Source organism: Streptopelia decaocto (assembly GCF_964273445.1).
Source record: "Streptopelia decaocto genome assembly, chromosome: 4".
In the NCBI taxonomy this organism is placed as follows: Eukaryota; Metazoa; Chordata; class Aves; order Columbiformes; family Columbidae; genus Streptopelia; species Streptopelia decaocto.
In genome coordinates, this window is record NC_138658.1 from 37,819,771 (window position 1) to 37,845,113 (window position 25,343).

General features: G+C 38.2%; 2 protein-coding genes across 6 annotated transcripts in view; one reads left to right on the forward strand and one right to left on the reverse strand.

Moving 5' to 3' along the window:
* Positions 1-505: 505 nt before the first annotated feature.
* LOC309438652 (uncharacterized protein) lies at positions 506-9,755 on the forward strand. The gene is made up of 8 exons (XM_082050325.1): positions 506-1,301; positions 2,744-2,830; positions 2,924-3,157; positions 4,970-4,992; positions 5,853-5,998; positions 6,559-6,659; positions 6,755-6,856; positions 7,961-9,755. Exons 1-8 carry the CDS (start codon positions 762-764, stop codon positions 9,677-9,679), a joined length of 2,952 nt encoding a protein of 983 aa, XP_081906451.1. The 5' UTR covers positions 506-761; the 3' UTR covers positions 9,680-9,755.
* Positions 9,756-12,016: 2,261 nt separating this feature from the next.
* The window catches only part of LOC309438651 (putative ATP-dependent RNA helicase DDX60), a gene marked incomplete at its 5' end in the record, with an annotated part of 54,561 nt that continues 41,234 nt past the window's right edge, over positions 12,017-25,343 (reverse strand). For 3 of the 5 annotated variants that reach the window (XM_082050322.1, XM_082050321.1, XM_082050320.1), the window contains 9 exons: positions 12,017-12,719; positions 12,835-12,897; positions 15,184-15,335; positions 16,341-16,483; positions 19,039-19,186; positions 21,054-21,175; positions 21,834-21,972; positions 23,248-23,352; positions 24,408-24,608. In XM_082050322.1, the coding sequence (XP_081906448.1) occupies positions 12,617-12,719; positions 12,835-12,897; positions 15,184-15,335; positions 16,341-16,483; positions 19,039-19,186; positions 21,054-21,175; positions 21,834-21,972; positions 23,248-23,352; positions 24,408-24,608 (1,176 nt within the window). In that variant the 3' untranslated portion in view covers positions 12,017-12,616. The other 2 variants (XM_082050323.1, XM_082050324.1) reach the window with 2 other exon arrangements.

Sequence of the window (25,343 nt, forward strand, 5' to 3'; positions counted from 1 at the left end):
AGATGAGGACTATCCCAATTCATCAGCATCAACAAAATCCGTGGGCTAAATTGCGTTGTGGTGGTACAACTGTAGTTAGAGGTAGCTAGTCACAGCCGTACCTCAGCACGGGGGAGTTATTTCGCTTTAACTCCGTACACCTGCACACGGAAATACGGACACACCTCCCAGCTGCAAACGCCTTGTTCACGCGCCCTCCCTCACACCGCGCAGAGCGGGAACACTGCGGAGTGCCTGGCACTGCACGGCGGCGGCGGCGGCGCTAGGACCCGGCAGGCGTCACCTGGCGCAGCCGCCCTCGCACGCCGAGCGGGGGGCGGGTTCCAGTGCCCTCCGCCCCGCCCCACGCCGCCGGAGGGGCTCTGCCGGGCCAGCGGTCACGGACAGGCAGCGCCGCGCCCCGCCCCCTCTCTGCTCTGACTGGAAAGCGGCGGTGTCAATCTTGCGCCTTCCCCAATCGCCGCTGCGTCTCTCTGTGCCGCTCGCTCCGCTGCCGGGTTCTACTTCCTGGGAAGTTGGCGGTTGGGGTTCGCAGTTTGTGGCGACTTCGGCTCCCGCTCCGCGACCGCAGCCCCAGCCCCTCCGCGGCGGGGCCCGCTGCCGCCGAGCTGGAGCCTGCGGCGCCGCAGGACGAGCCGGGGGCATCCTGCGAGCCGGGCCCGGCGCAGCCGGACCAGCCCGGGGCGCCCAGCCCAGCCGCCGGCGAGCCGGGCCCGGGGCAGCAGGAGCGGCGGCCCCGGCTGCCCGCCTGCCTGTCGCAGATGGAGGCCAGCCTGACGTGCGCCGTCTGCCTGTCGCTCTTCGAGGAGCCGGTGACGCTGCCCCTCTGCTCGCACAACTTCTGCCGGGACTGCGTGCTGGAGTGCCTGGCCTCGGCCGAGGCCGCCCGCCTGCAGCAACAGCGGGGCCAGGGGCAGGCCCGCCTCTCCCGGGGGGGACCGGGGCTGGGCGCTGGCGGCGGCGCGGCCGGCGCCCGAGTGTCGTGCCCGCTGTGCAGGAAGCTGTGCCCGCTGCCCCGCGGCGGCGCCGCCGCGCTGCCCGTCAACACCACTCTGGCGGAGGTGGTCAAGCTGTACCGGTCTGGCGCGGCTGGAGCCGCCCGGGCGGGGGAGGCGCAGCCGGGGCCTGGGCTGTTCTCCCCGCTGGCGCTCGGGGGAACCTGCCAGAAGCATCCGAGCCGGCTGGTGCAGCTCTACTGCCGGATGTGCCGCCAGGCGGGCTGCGGGCAGTGCATTTCTGAGGAGCACCAGGGCATCTTCCACTCCGTCAACCTCATCGACACCGTGTACCAGGAAGAAAAAGTAAGCGCGGCGCTTCCCCTCCGTGCCAGGGGTCCGGTTGGGAGGTCAGGCTGTCCCGTGGAGGATCCCAGCGGGCCCGGGTTGCTTTCACTCGGAGTGGCGGGCAGGCGAGAGGCAGTGAGGGAGGTTGCTGCGATGGACCAGGAGTCAGGGTTGTTTGTGGACTGCCGGGTGTGCCTTCCCTTCTTGCGGCAGACTTCATCCACCGCACACAGGGGACCTGCAGATATTACACTATCAACAGCTCTGAACCCAACTTACCAAAGCACCTGAAGAGTTGTGCTTATTTTATTTTGTTTTTTTGGTTTTGTTTTGTTTTTGTTTTTTATATAGAGACTTGCAGGCTTTGCTGGAAAAAAAAATACACTGATTATAAGAGTTTATTGCATATCTGGATCAAGTTTTTCCAGGTTCAGGGAGGTGCTGGTCCTAGTACCAAAAAAACCACAGACTCACAGATGTTTTGTTTATAGGCTCTCTGAGCTGGCATAGGTAATTTGAGTCACAGGTAATTAAATCTTTAGAAGTAGATGGTTAAGGTAAGTAATAATATCATAAATGTAAAACCAAAATGCATTCCTGTTTGCATGAGGAAAGCAGCTACCTGGTCTAATGCTTGTCTGGCTGTTTGTAGTGGTGGTAGTTGTGTTTTTTGCCAGAAGAGCTACTGTTTGGGTAGAATGAGCTTTTCATGCCCTATGCAAATTGTGTTCAGGGTGGCATGTCATACAGAAGTTCTGCTGTGCAGCAATTGAAACAACTGCAGGGCAGTAATGAAGAGTAGAGGTATAAAAGTTTGGGTATAACACTGATTAGTCTTTAAGCCAAAAGTTGCTTTTGCACTTATTTTCCTCCTGCTTCTCCCATCACCAATTGCATGTCATTCAGGGAATCCAGGAGAAAACAGTCTTTGCAGTAAACTTTCTATCTAAAACTTAGAGATCATGTAGTGAGGTAAAGGCAGAAAAAATAGTGATTGTCTTAGTTTTAAACCAAACAGAAATAACTCAGTTATGGACAGTTTTCTATTTTATCAGCGTGAGGCATTTAAAAAAAAAGTGAACATCACACAGTTGCTTGTCAAACTGGATTAACATGATTAAGGCTTACTTTGTGATAGGTGTGGGTATGAGAGGTAAGGTTAAAAAAAAGGCTGAGGAAAACAATTGTTTTAACTATAAAGAAACTCTGTAGCTATTCTAGCAATATGCATTGTAGGTGAGCCTAAAAATGTTACTTTGAGAGAGAGAAATAGCAAAATAAAGTTTGTATACTGATGCAGGAAAGTATTAAATGTTACTAAGTGGTGTGTCAAATCATGACCTTTGTTTAATATGTTGTAGAGAACAGAACATCCCTTGGTGTGATTCAAGATAATCACTGAAATGTATTTATTGTATGGAATGGATAAAGTCGTAATAAGTGTTTCAATTGTCTTGCAGTTAACCTTCTTCAGCAGTCTGAAAAAAATGAGAAAACTAAATGAGAAGCTGATGAATGAAATCTCAAGTCAACCAAATGATATGGATGTGAGTTAGAGATGCTGGATACTAAATATATATGTCTTTGTTTCTCTTTTCATGTTAGGTTAATCACATGTTTCTATGTTCTTGTGCTTCTAGATGGTGCTGAACAATGATGCGGAGATAATTGCACTGGAATTTGGAGAAATTTTCAAAACCCTGGAAATGAAGAAACGGCAATTGTTAGAAGACGTTGAAAATCAAAGAAGTAAAAAAGAGAAAGAATTTCAGATTTGGAAGAAAATGAAGGAAGCTCACAAGAAGACCATTGAGAATTTTTTGAAGGATTGTGAAAAGCTTGTCCATGAGTGTGATCCTCAGCGTTTCCTGGAGGTGATGGCTTTTTTGTTATTTGACATCAGTTGTGTAGTGAACCTCAAATGTCATATAGATCCTGCTGTGTTGTAGATTATGATAATGACTGGATCAGGAAAAACAAATGCAACAAATAAAAAATACAGACTAAAATTATTATACATTCATACTTTTTTTATAATGGTGCTTTTCACTTAAGCTGCAAAGCTTTTCAAACTTTTCTTATCAGTGATATTTAGTGAATTCAGTAGACATGTTTTCTGCACTGAAAACTAATGAAATTATTATTGACTGTAGAGCTGTTGCTGTTCCACTTGCTATATTACGCTACCAGCTGTGAAAGCAAGCTGCCTTGGTGCTGGGTAGGGAGTTATTTACTAAGACTGCTTCCAAAATTGTGTCACATTTATTTATTTTTTTTCATATTTGTTTTCAAATGTTTTGTGTATTAAGCACTTTCATTGCGTTTTTAAATTTCTAAGATGTTAAAAATGCTTTTTTGGGGAAAGATTTGAGCCAGAACTGATAACTTGTCTGTGCTGCACAGTGGAGCACTGTGTTGGGGTATGTGAGCTAAGGTGATTATACTGATCTTAAAACCTGCTGTAAACTTTGCAGTGAGGTGTGCAATGTAGATAAACCAGCCAGTTCAAAGCTAGTTGAGGTACTTCTGACACACACTGTACTATATAGTATATATAATTCTGTATACAAGACACTGAAAATCTTCCATGTAGTGTTTATTGGAACTGCAGAGAAAAACAGTTTCTGATTTAGAGATAAATGCTAGAAGAACCCAAGACACTGTTACCAAAGCTAGTGTAGAGCTTTATAATCGCATTTATGTCAAACACTGTGTCTGCAGTTCTATGATATTTAGGCAGATTATAGATATGGGGCAAAGTATTTAATTAACTACTGAATTTTGTCTTTAACTTCAAGACTTATGCTTTTCCAAGAAACAACAGCATGCTCTTTTTTTCTGCAATGGGTCTTTTTGCTACCTTCAGATAAATGAGAAGTGAAGAAAGTTCTTAGGGTTTCCCTAAGTTTCTGGTAACAACTAGATACAGAAGATCTCACTATTAGTCCAAGTAAAAGCGACTCCCACTTTTGGAAGAAATATTCTGACTAGTGATTAATATGCTTTAAACTTAGCACCTTCCCACCTGCCCCCCATGACAGTACACAATTCATTTCAGTGAAGGGATGGGGTGGTGATGGTTGTTTTAAAATTCTGTATAGTGAGATCACCAGATTTTTATACGGAAGCAGCTAGTCTATAATCCAGTCAGTTTTGTTACTTTTTGTTACCCATTCTTTGGGATGTGTCACTTGACTGTAGCGCGGTGTGTTTTGTACTGCCATGGTCTGGATGATTTAAAACTAAAAGACAGCATTTTAAAACTTTCAGTGTAACACCATCTTCAGAGCAGGTAGCAGAGGCTTCCCTCACTGAGATACACAAAATAGTCTTTCATTTGAATGGTTGCAAATATATTACAGCCAAAATGGTTTAGATAACCATATGGGTCATTATTCATTATTTGAATGCCTTCATTTGGCTAAAAGGAGTTCTTTCTGTCTTTAACACAAAATTGTCCCAGACATACTTCTTTTCTTTTTTTTTTTCTTTTTTTTACATTAGGATGGTCTTTTTTTTTTTTTTCTTTCTTTCATATTTTGAATGTTAACATGTTTATTTCCTGTAGTTCTATGAAATTAAGACAGGGAGTTCAGTCTCTGAAGTATTTTGTTAAAGCAATTATCTCCTTTTGAGAGTTGGAGGAAAGCTCATTCATATCTTATAAATTCTTGTTTTATTTATAGGTGGCCTGTGGCTTGAATACAAGGTATATATATTTTTTCATGCTTTGTTAGTTCTCTGGTATAATTTTAAGATTAAAAACTAAGAAAATAGTTTCTTTGAATATAGTCAGATACAGCAACTTAAAATGAAAATAGTATTTGGTGATTAAGACACTATAATGCTTTCACATCTTTGGATGCTCCATATACCAGCTTTTAGGAAAAGTGTCAAGAGTTTTAGTGATGTACTATCTGGGATTAGAGATAATCAGTCTTCTGAATTGGCTTCCCAATAAAAAACTGAGTATACATGGTGATTGGGTATTTTTAGATACCTTATTTAAACTCAGGAACACTGAAGCATGCCTGGAGCTTTTACAGAAATCTTTAAGAGTGCGTGTGAAGATGCTGCGGTGTCTACATTTTTGAGTTTGCAGTGCACATAGCCTGTAGATTTCTTTCTAAAGGTTCTTAATTACATTTCTTATTGCTTTTTAAGCAGAATCTAAGAAAGAGTATTGGAAATTGAGTTCTTTAAAATATGTTGTGGTTCAGACTAGCATTAGATATGCTTTCTGAATAAAGAGTGTGATTTACATTCCAATATTGTACACTAAGAAAGGGGGTGAGGGGTGGGCTAAGCTTTTTGCAGAACTACTTCTTGCAGTTTTCATTGCCTTTGAAACCTAATTCAAGTGAATCATCAAGTAGTAAGTTTTAAGGAAAAAAAATCTAGGAAACTTCATATTTTATTGAAGGCTTACTTTTACTGACTTCTTCTTCCTCTTAATGATTTCTTTTTAAAAGACTTTTTTTTTTTTTTATTGGGCAGGTGTAATTTAGTTGTTGGCATGTGAGCCTTAAGAAGAGTGTTTAGTTTTTTTTTTTTTTTCCTCTTTCCCAGAATGAAAACTCAGCTTGACCTGATGAATATAGCATCCAGCTATGAAAAACCATCGGAGTATACACAAAAGAAGATGGATATCAAACCTGTGGTTAATGAAATCTTGGCTTTGAAGTTAATGCCCGTTAATGTAGGCATTGCCAAAGGTAGGGAAGAAGGCCTTAGTATAGGACAAGATACAGAAAGTCACTCTAGGAACATGCAGCTTGTGGAACTAATTGCTAATAAACAACATGCATGGGAAATTATGGCAGTGGTCAGAAAGCGTCTGAGCAAATTAATGGATGATAAATTCATCAAGGGCTTTTAAATACGTTTTATGAATGTGCTTTCTCTGTAAAGTCTCTAGGCTGTATTTTTTTTTAAACTATAATTTTCCTATTCAGCCAGTATTGTCACTGTCGGAAGTGTGTTGCTGAACTGGATGGGTATTTGTTGTAGTATAACTATGCTCTGATTAAATGCTTTTACCTCATAGGAGAAAATGTTAGGACTTATATCGGGGCAAGTAGCTCAATGCATTTAGAAAACTTGTTACACAGGCCGCTTGCTTTATATCACAGAAGTTTTGACAAGTACAAGGGTCTCACTTAGAGCAGTGTACTCCTGTTCTTAATTGGGATCTATGTTTAGGTGCACTGGAACCTTTCCGTATTTTCCATACTTAATATGCTCTCCATCAGCATTCCTGTGTTCTTTCTAATAGATCTACCTTCTGGAGGAATTGAGAACTCAACAAAAAATCCTCTATTTAAAAATAACATAAAGCAATGGCAGGACCAGAAGAGTACGCCCAACACATTTCTTGTAAGTTATTCCCTAGGTGGCTACAACACTGTACTATTTTGTTTATTCTGTCTTATTGAAATTAACCGTAATCTCTGCTGCAAAATATTTTTCAGCCTGTACTACGACAGGAGGAAGCACAAGCAGACGGTAGCAGGATCTGTACTCGCTTAATGTCAATATCGGAAATGGCGGCGTTTCAAAACATGAGTCATGAGGTATGATTGAACATCTGTTGTAAGTATGGCTAAGTTACTATTTGTTATGACACAATTTTCTTTAGAAAAACTTTTATAATCTTTTTCAGTTTTCTTAGTGGAAAGGTATCCTTACAATTCCAGAATGTAAATCTGACTAGGTTATTAAAACTGTCAGGATTACTCTTCTTTTTGTTTTTTCTTCAGAAAGATGGAACTTAATCTTACTTCACATGTTTATTTTTATATTCTAGTGTGGCTTTTTGAGTCACATCTGTAGCTTTCTAATCCAAACGAGCTTCTCTATTGCCTATTTGAAGAGGAAGTCATCTGCCTGTGTTCTGGTTTCTGAAGATAATAGAATTCACTCTTTTAAGACTATCTGAATGCCTTATTTTACATGAAACTGAATGTGATCTCTTATTTTTGTTTCATTTCCAATCATCTAGTTATACAACTAGATTATTTATTTTTTTTTATCACTTACTAGCAGTTCCATGTGGGTGGCTGAGTGAGTATCGTTCTGTACAGAATGATTCTGGTTACTGTTAGTGAAGCCTGGCTTGCAGTGAATCACATAACGTAGGTTCTGAGAATGCCAATGACAGAGGATTAAATCAAAAAGTGGCTTAGGTCCTTTAAATATAGAATTATTTTTCTTTTGCTGTATTATTTTGGAGATTATCTGTTTTCTATTCTCATTGAGACTACAACTTATGTAGTTATTGTATCTAGTAAAAAAAAAAAAAAAAAAAAGGAAAACCAAAATTGGCTTCAGATGGTTATTTTTCATGACAATTTGAGAATTTGTCACTTAATGTCTAAGCTAGTATTTTTAGCTATTTCTAGTTTTGGCAGTGACTTTTATCAGTTTTCTATAGTCTCCTATTTCAAAACCTACTTTGTCGTCAGGGTTCCATATGTGTCTTGTTCAATTGTTTTTAAAGAACTTTTTTCCATAATGACTTGTGTTCTGTTGCTTTCTTGCAGCAATGGAAAATACCTCATAAATGCTATAGATTATACAAAAAACTTTTCTTCAGTCTTAGGGTTATATTTGAGTTTTATAGACTCTAAATCCAGAAATGCCATTTTACGTAACAGGATTCTTTGCTGTAATTGTAGGAGATACGTTACAAATACTATATGGAACATCAGAAGCTCACCGATGAGTTCAAGACACAAACTTTACCTGCAAATAAAAAGCATAAATTTGTAACTGCTGCAGCTTTGAAGGGTAGGTCCTCAGGAAGTCCTTCTGTATCTTCACCTACCAAAGCAAATAAAACAGATAATGAAACCCTGCGAAGAGCAGATGGCTTTGGCGTGAGAAGCTTTTCTGGCACTAGTGATTACAGCATCCCATCTGAAACAAATGGTGACTTAAAATTATTTCACGAGAGAAGTTTCCAGGATGTAACCACTCCAGCCTTATCAGAAAACACTAAAGACTTTGTAATCAAAGAAAAATTACCAACGCAGCCATCAGCAGTTATTGTTTCCAATGACATGGACATAAATTCTAGCACTTCATCCAGCTTAAAACCAGCAACTGTTTCAAATTCAGAATTTCTAGATGTTTCTGCAGAGAGAATTTCTGCTTCACCTTTTGCCTTCAGTGCATGTAACAACTCATTACCCAGATTTATTAAAGATGCAGGTACATTTTCCTTTAAAAATAAAGACGGGAAATATGTTTTCCCTCAATTTTATCTAGGAAAATGTGACAATGCAGGTAAAACAGATAACCAGGATGAAATCAAATTTAGAAAACATGGTCATGTAACCAAAACCACAGTTTCTGATGCTTCAACCAGTCCTAATTTAGACTCAGCAGAAGGTGAGAAGCCAGACTTTTCGTTTCCTTTTGGCAATTCAGAAAAATTGTTTTGCAATTCATTTAAGGTTTTACAATTATCCTCATTCTTTAGCCAATCTGAGAAGCCATCTGACAAAAATACATCTCACATGAGAGAAAAAACACTTTCTGCAAAGGAGCCTGCAGAATATGGTACACAGAAACCATCTGTCTCAGGGGAACAAAAAGCTGATGCCTCAGAATCCATCACAAACATAGCTTGCAGTACTTCAGAAACCAACACTGCAGCTGGGGTGAATGATGTCTCTGAGACCCCTCTTTTCCCCAGTAACTGTGCATTTTCCTTTCAAAATAACTGTGTTCAGTTGTCTTCACCAGTATTTTCATTTGGAAGTATTGTCAGAAATACCTCTGATTCCCTGAATTCCTCCATGTTTTTTTGTGGAAATGGCACTGAAAAAGTGAGATCTCCTGAAAAAACACATCTCAGTCTAGGGAAGCCTGTATCTTCCAAGTGTGTAGAGCCTGCTTCTAGACATAGTCATCCAAAGTGTGAAGGTTCATTCTTCCCTGGGAACTCATCTAAGAAACCTGAAAGTGCAGAAATGCTTGCTGATAGTAATGCTTCCTGTAGTCAGCCTTTATATTCAGTTGTCCTTCCTGGTAAATATGAGAACGCATCTTCCACACAACTTACTGTTACAGCGACAAACCAAGAAACAAAGATAAAAGACGAAGAAAGTGAAACTGTTGTTGAAAACAGCTCTTGCTGTCCTGGGAGGGAAGATGAATGTGAGTCTGTACAGTTTCAGAATGCAGCTTGTTCTCTTCCTGGCACATGCAAGGATCCGTCTTTGGGAGGTTCTGTGCTGACGGTAAACGAGACAGGAAGAATACCAAGTGACGGCGATTCTGACACTGAAGAGCTAAGTCAAGCATCCATCTCTACTGATGCCAGCAGTGCATCAGAATATTTTTCTGTCGCTGAAGACAAATTATCTACCAGAAGAAAATCAGAGACATGAAGAGAGAGTGAAATGGAGAAGATAACTATACCTAAATAAGCTGGAATTTAATAAATGCTACTTAGCATGTTAAAAAGTGGGGATACCTGTGATTTTTTTACAGCTGTTACTCTCCCTGATTCTTGGTTATCTCTGTGTTAGAAACATAATTGCTTCCCAGCAAGTACAGTGTACTGAAGTGATTTTTATAGTTCAAACCCGAACTGAAGAAACAACCAAAAATGGCATGTCTTGTTAAAGACTGAAGTATGACCACATTTACTGTACCTTTAAGAATGCAGAGCTTCCGAGAAGTGCCACAGGGTATGTGTAGGTGGTGGGGGTCTCGGATGTCCCAGCAGTGGGGTTCAGGGAAGCCTCAGCAGCAGGAGGCAGAGCATTGCTGGGGCAGTGCAGCAGCACTCACACTAGGGTCACATCACAGGTCATAGCGTCACCTCATAGGTTGGGAGGGAGGAGAGCATGGGGGGAATAAAGGTTGTTGAAGGGCGTTACTGGAAATTTTTGTCTGTCTCCCTTTGGCTGTGTTCTTTTTCTGTGATTTATTTATAGTTGCAACTTCTAGTGTAATTTCAATAATTTCTCTAATGCTTTTGAAATTGAAATGCCACACCAGTGTTCTTATTATATGTTGCAGAAGGGTATTGGCTACACTTCTGAAATGTTTCCTTGATGAAAAGTAACTGTCTCAATTAATTTTCAGTTCCTTTTAGCATTATTTTGGAAATCAGTGACAGATACTAATTTGCTGTTTTGATGAAAGCTTTGGGAAAATTTAGCTTTCAAAACAGAAAAATCTTTTAAAATTTGTGTAACAACAGGAAAAAAGGAAAACAGCAATTCTTACTGTAAGTATTAATGATCCAGAACTCATTGAATTTTTAGTCTGTGAAATATGATACACAGTGAGGATAAAAATACCATCTTTTCGAATTTATTAACCATTTTGTTGCATCCAAAAAATATTTGTGCTTTAACCATTAGAATACACAGACAGTAGTACTATTTCAGATTAAAGTTCTATTTCATTTAGTGTTCACACTCTAGCAAGAGCTGGTGCCAGAGTTTGAATGAATTAATCCTGCATTAGGTAGATATGTCAGCTGGCAAGTATTAGATTGGAATGTTTAATATTCCTTCAGAATCTTTCACTGCCCGCTGCTAGATAGTCTTCTGTTGTTTTGTTTGTTTGTTTGTTTTTTAATTTCCAAATTGTCTTTCTAACTTAATAGGAGAAATATTAAATTTAAATCTCTGCAAGGCTTACCATTATACTCACTGTGACAGAATACTTAGAAACACTATTCTTGGTTTAGGAAATGTTGACCTAATTTTAATTTGATTTGCGTTCAATTCTTGGCCTCAGTTTTTCTGTGGCAGCGCACACACTGTGAGAGACATAATAAGTTTGTTTTTTACCCAAGGTTTCACACCTACTCATCAAATAACTGAGAACACAACAGGACCAATTTCTGACTTTATTCCTTGGCCAATTAATTGTGTCTTAGCTAAAAAGATTATTCCAGTTAAATCAGGAAACATGAACATGTAAAGGTCTAAATACAGCTACTTCTACCCTAGTCAAGGAACAGTTGTGCAAGACCTATCTCCATATGGCATGACTTGCTAGACAGTAAAGAATAATTTGAGCAAATTTTATTGCCTAAGCAGAGTTAAAGCAGTCTTTTCTACCCATGCATTCCATTTCTGTTGTCTTGTTTCACACATTAAAAAAAAAAAAAAAAAGGAAGGAAAAAGAGTTTTACATCAGTTGATGGTAGCTCGGCAGCAGTAACTGACTGCATACAGGTTTCAAGCCCCCCCAGTATCTCTAGGCAATGTCTGCATGTAGTTTAATGCTGCCTGAAGAGATTTCAAGTCAAAGACTAAATCACTGATTGTTTGATGAACACCAGAGCTAATTTGAGGAAATGGGTTTCTGAATCGTCCTGAATGCACGTTTCGCTTATTACTAACAGAGAATAACTTCCATCACTGTCTTGGTCATCTTTATAAAACTGTGTGTTGCAATGACTGTTGTCAAAGCCTAATTTTCCTAGGTTATCTAAACACTAGTATGTGTGCATATATATTTTTTTAGACTACAAGTAGACTAAAATGTAGTGTTAAACTGAAGAATTTTCAGGAATAGTATGAAAATACTATTGAAAACTTTGCTGTTCCCAGCAAAACCCAAGAAAATAGTTAGGAAACTTATTTAACAAAACTAAGTAATTTGTGTTGCAAGGGTCTTTTTGACAAGTGTGCTCAAGGTGTCCTGGATCTTTCTGACTTTTAAGGATACAAGAAGTGAAAAACTAAGCAATTCTGCATGTGGATGGAACATTTTATTAATCAAACTTCATTACACAAATATAAAACCCTCTTTATACATAGAAGTTATTAGATTAAAATTGCAGACCAGTTTAAGCTTTTATAATGGTTCATTAAGGTACTATCTCATAACCTAATAGAAACCTTGAAAAAATAATTAGCATGATTTATTTGACTATAGTTGTCAAAGTAATTGCTGAACGTCCTCCACAAATGGTGCGAAAGTTTCCAGTGCTGTCCTCCTGAGAGGCTGATCTCACCAGCTGTCAGAACTGTGGCATTTGTTCAGTATATTTCTGAACTGTCTTAATGTATTTATCACTATCTGAAAAAAAAAGTGCAATTGACCGACAAGCGCGATTACCTAGTTCGTAATCTATTAGAAACAATTGTTGAGTTGGCATTGGAGCTGCCAAAATGTCAATGTGTGAAGGTTGATTTTCTAAAGTAAACTTTGTGTTCCTGATATTGGATGTTACTACAGCTTTATTAGGAAACATATTAGATAACTCAGGCCTAGTCACTTCCTTACTTAAAAGGCAGCTGATATGTGTGGTAAGTGTATCATGTACTGCTGCCTTTTTGTTTGTTTTTCTTTTTTCTTCAGGTAGCAGAGTTCAGTTTCTCTTGGTAGATTTTACCCAGTTGTTGAAATGCCAGTAGAACATGATCGTTTGGATCGTCACACAGTTCACTCAGTGACATTCTGTTGTTTTGTTGTTTAAAAAAGAGAAGAAAAAAATTAACAAAGTATTGTTTCATTTTAAGTTGCTTTAAATATGAAATATGTATTATATATTAAAAAGGAAAGTATATCATACCCAATAGATCTAATGAGGAGTGAAAAATCCTTGAGTAGGTAGTAAGCATCTCCTTCATTTAACCTAAAGAAAGAAAAAAATGGAAATGGGTATGCACTGTAACATACTGCTTCACTTTTAATAAACCCTGCCATGTAGTCTGGATAAGGATGCAGAGAGCATATTCCATGGCCTCAAAAACTAACATACTAATTCATTAGGATTCCTGTCGAATAACTGTAAGCTTAAAATAATATATAAAGACACGCTTCTGTAATTACACCAAACATATAAAAGACGCATGAGTAATATTTGTAAAGATAATTTAATTTATTAATATTATATTGGAACATGGTTTGATCTGTTTGAATAACCTGTCACAAGCTAAACTGGATTCTTTGGATGAATCTGCTGGCTAAATTGAGCAGGAGATAGTGTAAGCTTTGTACAGATGATGAAACCCTATATTTTTCAAAAAGGACCACTGATTACTGAAAAGAACTTAATAAACTCAGTTCCTAGTAATTAAGAATACCACATTTAAAAAAAAAAATATACCATCAGTATTGTTTTGAAAACAATAGAATTATAGAATGGTTTGGGTTGGAAGGGACCTTTAGAGATTATCTAGTCCAACCCCACTGCCATGAACAGGGACATTTGCAATTAGATCAGCTTGACAGAATCAAATAATGTGATTCTGTGATCAGTATTACTCTATCTGCATCTCTTGGTAATGTGCCATTAGTGCCAAACTGCTGTTGTAACTACAATAGCACATGGAATGTGTATTCTACTTGTTCTTTGAAGAGCTTACAAAAAAGCAGATAATACTATTTGCTGCTAACAGTACCCTCAGGAAGCAGAGTGAGGTGGTATGTTCTTATAAATAAAAGTTACTGGCAAAATAAAGATACTTGATATAGAGTAGTTGGGAGAGGGAGTTTGCGGTTGAGCTTTCTTTGGCTGAGGCTGGGAATAAAAGAGATATGTGAATGGCTTCATTAAAGATTGCAAGCTGGAAGTTTTATAAAGAGATGGATTTAATGAACAAGGTTGCAGAAGGCTGGTGAGATTCAAAAGTGATAGTGATGAAAACGACATCATATTTAGCAGGAGCATCTCTAAAAGATTGAAGAGGACAACAGGGCTATAAATGGTAAGAGAAAAACAAAATCTCAAATTTAGCTTCTGAGATGAAGAAAGATAAGACTGATACAGTTTATAAGTTGCTTAATTAGGAAGGTGAAAGTGTCTCAAGAATTATTTGTTTGGAGCTTTATCAAGTGTAAGAGCTGGATAGGCTCTTTAGAAGGTTTGGGGGACTTTTGTTTGTTTGTTTTTAATTTAATCAAGGTTTTTCCACAATGAAAAGGACCAAAATGAGGAAGTCTAATGTGGGAGTCTAGAAGATAGTGATATAGTATGGAGAGATGTCAAAAACTTGGTCAAATAATAAAGGAACAGATTAAAGGAGGAATTCATAATCATAGGATGTCCTGAGTTGGAAGGGACCCACAAGGATCATCGAGTCCAACACCTGTCCCTGCATATGACAACCTTACAGTTCACACCATGTGAGGGCGTTGTCGAGTCTCTTCTTGAACACTGTCAGGCTTGGGGCCGTGACACCTCCCTGGGGAGCCTGTTCCAGTGCTCCAGCACCCTCTAGGGGGAGAACCTGTTCCTAATGTACAACCTAAACCTCCCCTGGCACATCTGCCTATAAAAGTAAAGATTAAAACTCGAGTTTTGAAAAAGCTAGAGCATATGTGATGCAGGAGGAAAGAGCAGAGGAAGGTCACATGTACCACAGGCTTAAACATGAAAATATGAGATACGGCAGTTTTCAACTAGCTTGGGCACAGAGCTTTTGGTGGGTGGCTGTTTATTCTTTCATTTAAAGACAGATGACAGTATCATTGAATTATTAGGACAAGTTGCTAAATGCTTAGAAAATATTAGGAAAAGGGATGTATTGAAGCAATACTGATTTTGCTTTGCTACTGTGAAAGTCAGGTTTCTATGATGACAGTCTTCCTGCTCCATGAAAGGGTTTATGTTTTGGATGCAGCAAGCAATGAGAGATAGTTTGAGATCATGCCACTGTTCAGTCAAAATAACCCGTGTCACTGAAGTCCAATTTATGGTACTGTTTTAAATACCCAGCTACTGCTTTACCGCCATTGCCATTGGACTTTAATGTAGGATATGTTTTATTCTCATTAAAACATTCAACTAAACTAATCATATTTAACAGCTATTGCATCCCTAAGCTCTGGAGGGTGAAGGCTTTAAAAACAGACGTACTTATGTACCATATTGTAAACAGTGTTGCTGTTTAACCATATTTAGGATGGTAGTACATACCAGTTGTCAGTTGTCAGTGCAACCAAGGAACCATGCTTAAAAAAGTCCAGTGCATAAGCATTGAGTGGCATCCTTCTTCCATGTTTATCATACTTTTCTAAATAAAACAGCGGGCAATTTGTGACATTAATTCCAAGGGAATGTAAGACAGCCTAAGGAAAAAAAGAAAAAAAAATCTGCTGAATAGCTGGTGTGGTTATGTTTATATGCATTGTTTTGTCAAACCTATACCTGTAGACCCACAGCTGGTAAATTCCACACTTCTAATTCTGGACCACTCCAAAAATCTGCACAAGTACATTTAGGGTCTCAGCACAGGAGACAGTTAGTTAGTGGTGACTTACATGAACAGTGAAGCTCTGGGACATTCTGAGTAAAGTTTGACTAGGACACTGGGTTTCTCTTCAGTTTAGATGAGGATTTTTCCACATGCAGAAGTCATGTATTCAGACTCACTCATGCTTCAAAAGTATTAATCAGCCTCGAGCATGAAACATTTTAAGGGTGAAGGTAAATTTCAAATTGCTAGTTTTAGGAATTTAATTTTTTCTATTACGGAGCTATGAGTCATGCAATAATTCCCTCATGCTCCAAAGCCCAAAGCATGTAGAAGACCACAGGAAAATGCAAGCTGACAGTAAACATGTTCATGTGTATTACAGTTAAGCTATTAATAATTCATATGCTAACATGATACACTGAAATCCTAGCTGAGAAGCAAATGATCAATGCAATAATGCATTATTTCACTAGGATTCTTGAGAATACTGTGTGTTAGACTTTAAAAAATAGTAAACTCCTGATGTGGAGAAAAACTGGGGATACAGTTTGAATCTGAAATTTTAGAGTATTTTACTTGTCTCGGAGTTGAAATGGACAGAGACATTTCAAGAAAGCAAACTATTTACAGATTTCTTTTTTCCTATATCCATCTGTTCTGCGTTTCTTGCACTGTGCTATTGTGGTACTATTCAGTGTTGATTTTTTTTTTGAGGCCTTTCAAATTGTTTCTCCTCCTGAAGAGTGACACTTGAGCATAGTGCCATCATATTACAGAGAGGCAAGAAGATCGTGATAAAAATAAATTTTATTGAACTGTAATTAAGTATTTGCTTGAACTGTAATAAAATTTTGCCCACAATGAAAATATAACTTACTTTATCAATGATCTCCCCATGAAATAGATCGTTATCAACCACTCCAGATAAGCACGCGAAAGGTGAGATGGCAGATATGCTTTTGGTGGTGTCCATCAAATAAGATGCCAGCTCAGAGCCATGCCAATCCTTAGATGTAAAATCTGGGAAAAAAGTTTCAAACACAACATAAGCTATGCAGACACAAGCTCCCTTTCAGCAATCTATTTTAAAAGCAAGAAATTTTCAGTTCACTAGGTAATGATAGGAAATGGAGTTCAGCTTCTAAACTTAAATCCTTCTTGATATGTTTATTTTGTTCATAAGAACACCTATGCAATTGATTATAGTACATAAGAAAGAACTTCCTAGTGGTGAGAATAATGATGTCTCAATACTCCCATCACAACTTCAGCCTTTCTGCTTGACTCATCTGAAGCCAGAATTGCTGACAGCATTAAATTTTCCCAAAAATGAATGGGAACATTACCATCAGAAGGCTTACTTCATCTTTTATCCTGTCCTATACTGAAGAAAAACAGGGTTTTTTCCACCTATGTTCACAGGTCTTAATAGCTAAACATCTAGTAAGTTTGATTGAGATACTCTGGGCTCTGAGCGAACATTTTTCTTGAAAAATGGAACTCTAAAGAATTAATATTCTACCCCCATACTTAAGCCCATGTTAGGGCTTAAGTATGTGAAGGTTGTCACAAACAAGTGCTTTGCTTTATGCAGCCCAGTATGAATTGCTGTTTTGACACCAGCACAGCATTTCAGTAGGTGTATGGTCTGCCTGAAACTTCAATCACTTCCTGTAGAACACGGGTCTAGTTATTTCTAAATATATTTGTACTTTTGATTTTCCTTTTCTAAGTAGAAACTTATTATTTCTTTCCAAATTATCAATGAAATTTTCAATTCTTACACTGCAACCTTTTCTGCTTTGTGTTATGGTAAGTATGCCGTAATTACACTGTTAAGGGCATTCATAAAAAAAATCTCAGCAGTTTGACACATTATTTTTTTGCAGTCTCACTGCAAGTTATGTAAGTACAAAAGTGTCTACCACCTCTTGAACTGGACATGGTTTGATCTTTAATCTCTTTTTCTGTAAATCTAATGGAAAATGTTTCTTTCAAAGTGAAACAGCTTCAGCAAAATGAGAAGAATGCAACCATATTGCACCTCCCCTTTAAACAAGAAACTTTGCCATTCAAATAGAATAGGAAGTTCAATTTCCACCGTTTATATCCTGGGTAAAAGTAGCATTAGTAACACTAATATATATATATAAGAATATATATCTTGAAAATGGAAGGCAGCCTGTGCTTTGCTCTTCAAATTTAAAATTCCTTCATTCTGTGATTTACAGTTCTTAATTTCCTAAGCTTTTCAGGTAACATATTAAGGTATGGGGTCTCTCCATTGCTAAAATAAGCAATGTTAAACTGAATATGAAAAATAGGATTTCACTATGGTGTTGCTACTGGAAACAGAAAACTGCTATTTACTGTCTCAAGCCTCCAGAGAAGGAGACTCCACAACCTATCTGGGCAGCCTGTTCCAGTGCTCTGGCACCCTCATTGAGAAGTAGTTTCTCCTCGTATTTAAATGGAACTTCCAGTGTTTCAGTCTGTGGCCGTTGCCCCGCATCCTATCATTGGGCACCACTGAAAGGAGTCTGGTCTCATCCTCTTGACATCCACCCTTGACATATTTATAAATATTGATGAGCCTTCTTAGCCTTCTCTTCTCCAGGCTGAACAGACCCAGCTCTCTGAGTCTCCCCCAGTTCCTCACCTTTGTATTAAATTGACATCCACTTTATACAAAATTTTCTAAGATCCAGGTATCCCCATACTTGAAACTCAAAGTAGATGGTAAGATAAAGTAGCTTGTGAGGTGATTTGGGCTTTTTTTTTTTTTTTTTTTCATTTTTACACAGCAGAGACAAAAAAAACGACCAACCAACCAAAAAACCACACTGCTGTACCAGTGTAGGAGATAAGGATGAATAAATACAGTTATCTGCTATAATTAAAGTTCTTCCTTACTGCAAAAAGAGTACTTTTGAAGGCATGTTATTTTTAGAGGAGCAAGGCAATGCATCAGTGGTATATTACATTGCTTTTATATCTCTCCAGGAAGTAACATGAGATTTTGTTAAATATTTTTCATGCAAGGGCAATCCATATTGCTTAGTAATTTTATAGTCATGTCTTTCCATATTGTGTTGGTTATTGGACATCACTTAGTGGCATACGTAACTTAGTTGATTTAACAAATGGTACAATGTTCTTTAACTTTTACTTCAATCTTCAGGCTGTTCAGATGTTGAAAATCTAATCTTTGTAAGACTCGGAAAGCAATTCAAGTACCGTAACATTTGAGGATCCGCAAATGCATTGAAGATTAGATAGAAAGGTTTTTATTCAATAATTACATTTAATATACTTTTCCTATTGTAAAAAAATCCATTTATTTTTATTTTCTCTACAAACATGAATAGTAACTAAAATGATCTTTTTCCTGTACAAAAGTTCTACCATATACAATATAAACTATAATTCTTGTAAAACAGAAGTGAAATAGAAATTGTATCTCTCTATTATGTCTGAACTCACCATTTTTTTCTTTAGACATAAGAATTGACCTAACTTTCCCAATAAAATCCATTTCACAAATTATGATTATGCATTAATTTTTCACTTCCTACCTGTCTTTGACAGTGGAAGTCTGTATTCTTGTTCCATATTTGCCAGCCTGGCAGTTGTCAGAAGAAAATGAGCAAAATTTTCCTCTACTTTGGTGTTGTACTCATTTACAGCATCTGCAAACTCTTCTGGCAGATCTTCTAAAAAGACCTGAAATAACATGCAGTTTATTGCTTAATTCAGGTAATTTTTCTAAAGGTGTCAGTTCTTCATTGGTGCGTAAGTAAAGTATTAGTACACACAAAATGTATTAGTACACATATAATGTATTAGTAGAAAGAAGGAGAGAGTACAGTTCCAAACGTTACCCAACTTGTCAGACTGCCTGACCATCTAAAATTAACAGATGTGGAAGATGAAGATGAATTTCATGCAGAAAAGGGCGTGAAAGATAATAAGTATGAAATTCCTAGATTTTTACTCACAGAGTACCTGGCAAACAGGTCTATTGAAGATGTTTCAGCTAGCTAAAGAGGGACTTTTGAAGGGCTGCTTTTCCCAGATCTTGTTTTGCAGATCTTGGTGTTCAACAGGTTTCCTACCTACATGACAGACTGATGCTTTGCTGCCATCAGCCACAGCAGTCCTGTAATCCCTCCTACATGACTAGCCACTTTTTGGAAATAAGTAATATTTTTTCCTCTTGGAATGCTTGCTGAAAACTGACCACATAAGCATCTTCAACTAGAAGTTTCATTTGCTGTTCCAGCCATAGCTATGTCCTCCAAAATTGTAAGACTTTGCACAGAATAGCCAACAGGAGCATGTTACAAATGTTTCACTTATTGCACCCATGGTGGGTTAGCTTTGTGCCTAACTAATGTAAATTTGAGTTGTATTGTATGAAGAAATGCTGTGTCATTTATACTTTTACATTTTGCGTAACTGTATAATCATCTGTCATCACTAAAACATACTTGAATGATCTGGTACTTTTCATTTAACTGGACAGTCAACTGCTGCTTCTGTGGTTAAATCACAGCTTTCTGATTTTAATCCAGTAACTACTTTTTCATTATTCTAGCTACTTGTGTGTAGGTGGCAAGGGGCTGGCAGGGGACAGGGAGGGAGGAGGGTGCGTGTGTCAGGGATGGCTGCTGGGAGAAGAGGCCATGGACTGCCCCATGACAGACACAGCCAGTTCCAAGGGCCCCACCACAAGCCAAAGCTGAGCCCATCACACACCAGTGCAGCACCTCTGTGAAAACTGGTTTAAGAAAGGACAAAAATGTCACACACGCAGAGTGAGATGCAGCAGCACTAACACCAAGATCAGAGGATGAGGGGGAGGAGGTGCTCCAGGTGATGAAGAGATTTCCCTGCAGCCTGTAGAAGAGACCACAGTGAGAGATCTCGCTGTAGCCCACTGAGTGAAAATGGCCATGCCGGAGCAGATGTCCACTCTGCAGCCTGTGAAGGACTCCACACCAAGGCAGCTGGATGTTTTCTGAGAAAGCTGCAGCCCATGAAGAGCCCACACGGGAGCAGGTTTATCCTGAAGGACTGCAGCCCATGGAGAGAACTCTCACCAGAGCAGGGCTGATGTGTGAGGAGGAAGGAGCAGCAGGTGAGCTGTTATGAATCGACCTCAACAACTGCACTGCCTGGGGTGGAAGGGAGGTAAAGGAGTCAGGAATGAAGGAATAAAGTTGAGTCTGGGGAAGGCAGAGGAGGGAAGATCATGTCGAAATTTTAATTTTTTTGTTTCTCACCAGCAAAATCTATTTGAATTAGCAACAAACGAATTTAATTTTCTGCAAGTTGTAGCTGTTTTGCCCATGATCCTAACTGGTTAGCGATTTCCCTGTTTTTGTCTTGACCCACAAGCATTTCCATCCTATTTTCTCTCCCATCCTGTTGATATGGAGGAGTAAGAGAGTGGCTGGGTGGGCAGGTACCTGCTGGCCCACCAAACTGCTGTACACACATGATGATACCAGTCTAACTGACAAAAGGAAACAAGTTCACAGAAGGGATACACAACCAAAGTCACAGTAAAGACCAGGGTTTTCTCTACCTTTGACTGGTAAAATCTGGGTTTATATTTCATTGAGCAGGCTGGAAGATATTTTCTCCCAAATAGGTTTGCGAGAATGAGCACTAGCTTTTCCAGGACATCTTCCGAAAAAACAGTTGAGCCTATTTCAAAAAAGAAATTACTTGGGTTAAATATGAAAGTGAAAAAAAAAAAAAAATTTTTTTTTTTTCTTAAAATGAACAACTATTCAAGAGTTTCCTTCCCAGCTGCCCTTGTCATGACAGGGGTTATGCAAAACTATGTTGGATAAAGATCAACTGATTACATACAAAAAACTCCGGTAGATAATCAAGCAACTAATACATACAAATTAATACTCTATTATTTTATGTTCACATACTGCAGCACATCTCAGTGCACACAATGGATGTTACTTATGTCCTGAGATATTAGTAGTACTTCAGTTTTTTGATTTGTTATTCGGAGTGATCATCCATCTTATTTGCTAGCTGGCATTCAAATCTTGCTCTGGAGTCAGAATTATTAATTTTGCTGTGTATAGCTTTCTTTTCTACCTCATCAGAATATTTCACAAGCACTGAATTTATGTTCATGATAGCAGCATAAGTGTGCCTTGGCTTTCTCAGACAGAAGTATGAGCATATGCAGAGTGTGCAAAGGCAGAGGCCAAGTATACGAGGATGAAGACCAGGCAAGCAAAAGGTGACAGCAGCAAGAAGGCACCCAGAAGATTTCAGAACAATTGGGATTAAAGAGCCCGCCATAGACTGTAATTAAGATGCAGGGAGGATTATTTACCTTTAATTGGCCGGCACAATTTGTGGAATAAACCTTTCACAAGAAAGCTCACTAAAACAAAATTTGAGGGTTCATGATAGTACAAGTGCGTCACAAGTCCAGCAAATCCTATGGGGTTACCTTTTTGATCCAAGTAGCCCTATTTAATTCAAAAAGCAAATTAAGCTTAGTTATGAAAGATGAACTTGAATATAATGGAAGTATAAAATGGTGGCATTCAGAACAGTCATTCAACCTAATGTATAGGTACCTATTAAGGCCATTCAGTTTCCACTGAAAGGCAAAAATTTGTCCTTACTGAAAAACAAGTCACCAACTATTTGAGTATTTCCATGGGAGATAGTCATCTCCCTGTACAAACCACAGATCTTGACTTCATAGTGTTAGCACCAATTTAGATCGTGTTGAAAGTGAAAAGTGCATTCAGTCACCAAAGTAAGATTTGATGCAACTTTCATTAAAAAAAAGAAAAAAAATTAGCCCAAATGTTTGATGGGATAACAGCACAGCAAGCATTGATCTGTCAAATATGTTGCTGCAAGATATTTGGGTGCTAGAAGCTTATATAGTTTCAACAAAACAACAGGACAAACTCATTGAATGAAACTCCATCAAAGGCTACAAATTCGAGGACAACTCTTCTGTTGGTGATCACTCTGCATCACGCCCTGTATGAAAGTAGGGAGTATCCAGATGATAATCATCATTATATGGTTGCCCCCAATTTTTTTTTAAAATACGATTTCCTGGAAAAATTATTGGAAACAGGATGCTAAGTATGTAGGCCAGGTTTTGTCCCATTCTTATGCTAACTGTAACTTTTCAGAAAAGTTACTGAACTGTCTTGTATGCTGGGAGCAGGACTGGGAAACCTGAGCACAGATGATTTGTCAATGTACTCATATTATTGGTGCCTCTTTCTGCCTGTAGTTCTGGGCTGTAAGCCAAAATGGAGTACTGCGTAAAAGTTTTCCAAAATGGTATCCATCCAATTGAAACTGTTACTATGGAGAGATACACCACTAATTTTCAGTCTTCTCCAAGACCTTCTTCCCAGATTTTTGTTAGAGAGAAAACTTCTCCCAGGATTTTGGAAATTATGTCATCCTTAGTATGTGTTAAACCCCATCATTTCCTATGCATGCATCTTCAGATACAATACAAATGCACAACTTTTACTTTCCTAATAAATTTGTAATCATATAGACCATATCATATAGACCATTCCCTATTGAATTTATTCCATAAATAGCTCAGAATTAACTTCAATCTTAGAGCACTCTATCTGTTTCTTTAAATTTATTTCTAACAGAAAGAAATAGACTGTTGTTATGAAAGAAACGGTTCTTTAAGTGAACACATACTAACACAAACAAGTGAGAACTACCCTTTATGAGGACGAGTTAAAACTTACCTCTTTGATAAGAAATTGCAAGGAAAACATAAAATAGATTTTTAATATTTCAGCATATCTTTCTTTTCTGAACGACATCAGCGAATGCTTCAACACTGACAATGCCTGGTCAAACAAACAGGAAAAAAAAAATTAAAAAAAAAAAGAAACTAGAAATCCAAGGAAATGTTGTTATTGTAACAAGGAAAGAAATTGAACATCCTGATTTTCTGCTTTGTTTCATCAGTTGGTTTTCAGGGTAAAAGCGCTGGGTGGGGCTTATGTTGTATTTTTATTTAAATTGAACGCCTAACTCCTGGAAGTGCTTGTGAAAAAGTCCATCCTCTGCCAGATGTGTGTGCATTTTCTAAATTTATGCTGAGGTTTGTAAAGTTAATTAAATGAAATTCATATAGAGATCTAAAAGGCAAGGATCTAAATATTATTAAACAAAAAACAGTAAGCTTTGAAAGTACTCCTTACAGTTTAGTACCATTTTAATATTTAACATAGAAGTTTAGCAATTTACTTTGTTATCCTAAGAAGATTTATGTCTGAATTCATTCAGTGAGTCCTTGAAAATAAACATTCATATGCTGAAGTGGATATAAAAACTGGATCATCTGGAGGTAAGAATTCCTTAATAATTGCAAGAATATATCTCTGACCAATTTGTAATCATCATCATGACTTCTTTACTTAAATCACTGTAATAAATGGCAAGAATAAGAATTCTTTTATTCCATAGAGTTAGTGTGCAGATTTAAATATGTGAGTAATACATAGAATTTATTCATTATTTCAGTTGAGATAGATAGCATTTCCTAGCTCCCATCTTCCCTATGGAAATGTATGTTCACATCTTTTCTGAAATAAACCTGACATTTTAAATATTGGAAGACTCTCTAATTCTCTAAGTTAATGCAAATATTGCACAGAACAAGAGTCAGTAAAAATACCTTCCTGACAGTATAATTCTTTCTGATGATAATATTTATTGCAAAGAATAAATGCATGGAAATGCAATATTTAGGAGAAGATGGCACAGGTACTAGAAGCATTATAGCAAAGCATGCACTTTCATTTGCAGCCAGACTGCTTACTTCAGAATTGCATAACTTCCTGCTCATGCTAAGGAAACATAATTTAATTAAATTGCTATTAAGAAAAAAATATTAAACCTTTGCTTTGGCATCTGCTTTGTCATCAGCCTTTGAGGTCAACAGCATGAGTCTCAATATTAAGGAAAGAGTCAGAGGAAACTGCCCTTTCAACTGAGGTACATTGGATTTGATAAGTCTTTCAACTTTGGGCAGTGGGATATCGTAGAAGAACACATTTCCAATCATATCTTGTCCTCGTCTTCCAGCACGTCCTGTCATCTAAGAATAAGATATACAATACCTATATTATTAAAATAATAAATTATTAATTTTAAAATAAAATATACATAAGTTGTATTTACTGGTACTATCTATACAGTTTTAATAAAGCATTTATGCACAACTATTAAAATAATGTGTGCAAAATATGTTGTACCTCAAATATAGCTGGTTTACAATTGTGGTCATTTTATTTACTTTTTTAAATATGAACTTCAAAATTTGATAGAAGACCTAAACACTGGCCAGGATACGTTCTCTCACGTCTTTTTAACATTTCTATTTCTTCAAGGTAAGTTTTAACGTAATTTATACTTATACACCAGCTTTGTTTTCAAATTACATTTAGGTCTGAATAATTTCTGGGTAGATTTGGGGCAGAGGTAGTCTCAGTATGAATAAAGAGCAGAGAATACAGAGCAGAGAAGCTGCCTAAGGGTGTATTCCCTTGCTTGGATCACCTGCTCTTGGTCAGGTCCCTTGTGGGGACTTGCCCCTTGTAGCAGATGATGTGACACAGCTGGAGTCACATCATTTACGTGCAGCAGAAGGGAGATGCACATAGGTCTGGCTACTGCACAGATCCACTCACACCCTGACCTCCGAGACCTACCTGCCAGGTGATGCCATCAGCTCTATCTGGCCTTTATGGCTTCCTAAACCAGAGGCAAACTGGCAGTGCTTCATGAAAATGCAGTTTTGAAAAGTAGCCCACCCAGTAATTTGTGCCATGAC

Bases quoted from the DNA above. Each gene is read 5' to 3' on its own strand.
- LOC309438652 (XM_082050325.1), top strand. From the start codon at position 762: ATGGAGGCCAGCCTGACGTGCGCCGTCTGCCTGTCGCTCTTCGAGGAG. The intron at 1,302-2,743 runs GTAAGCGCGGCG...ATTGTCTTGCAG, and splicing joins CCGTGTACCAGGAAGAAAAA to TTAACCTTCTTCAGCAGTCT. The intron at 6,857-7,960 runs GTATGATTGAAC...CTGTAATTGTAG, and splicing joins TTCAAAACATGAGTCATGAG to GAGATACGTTACAAATACTA.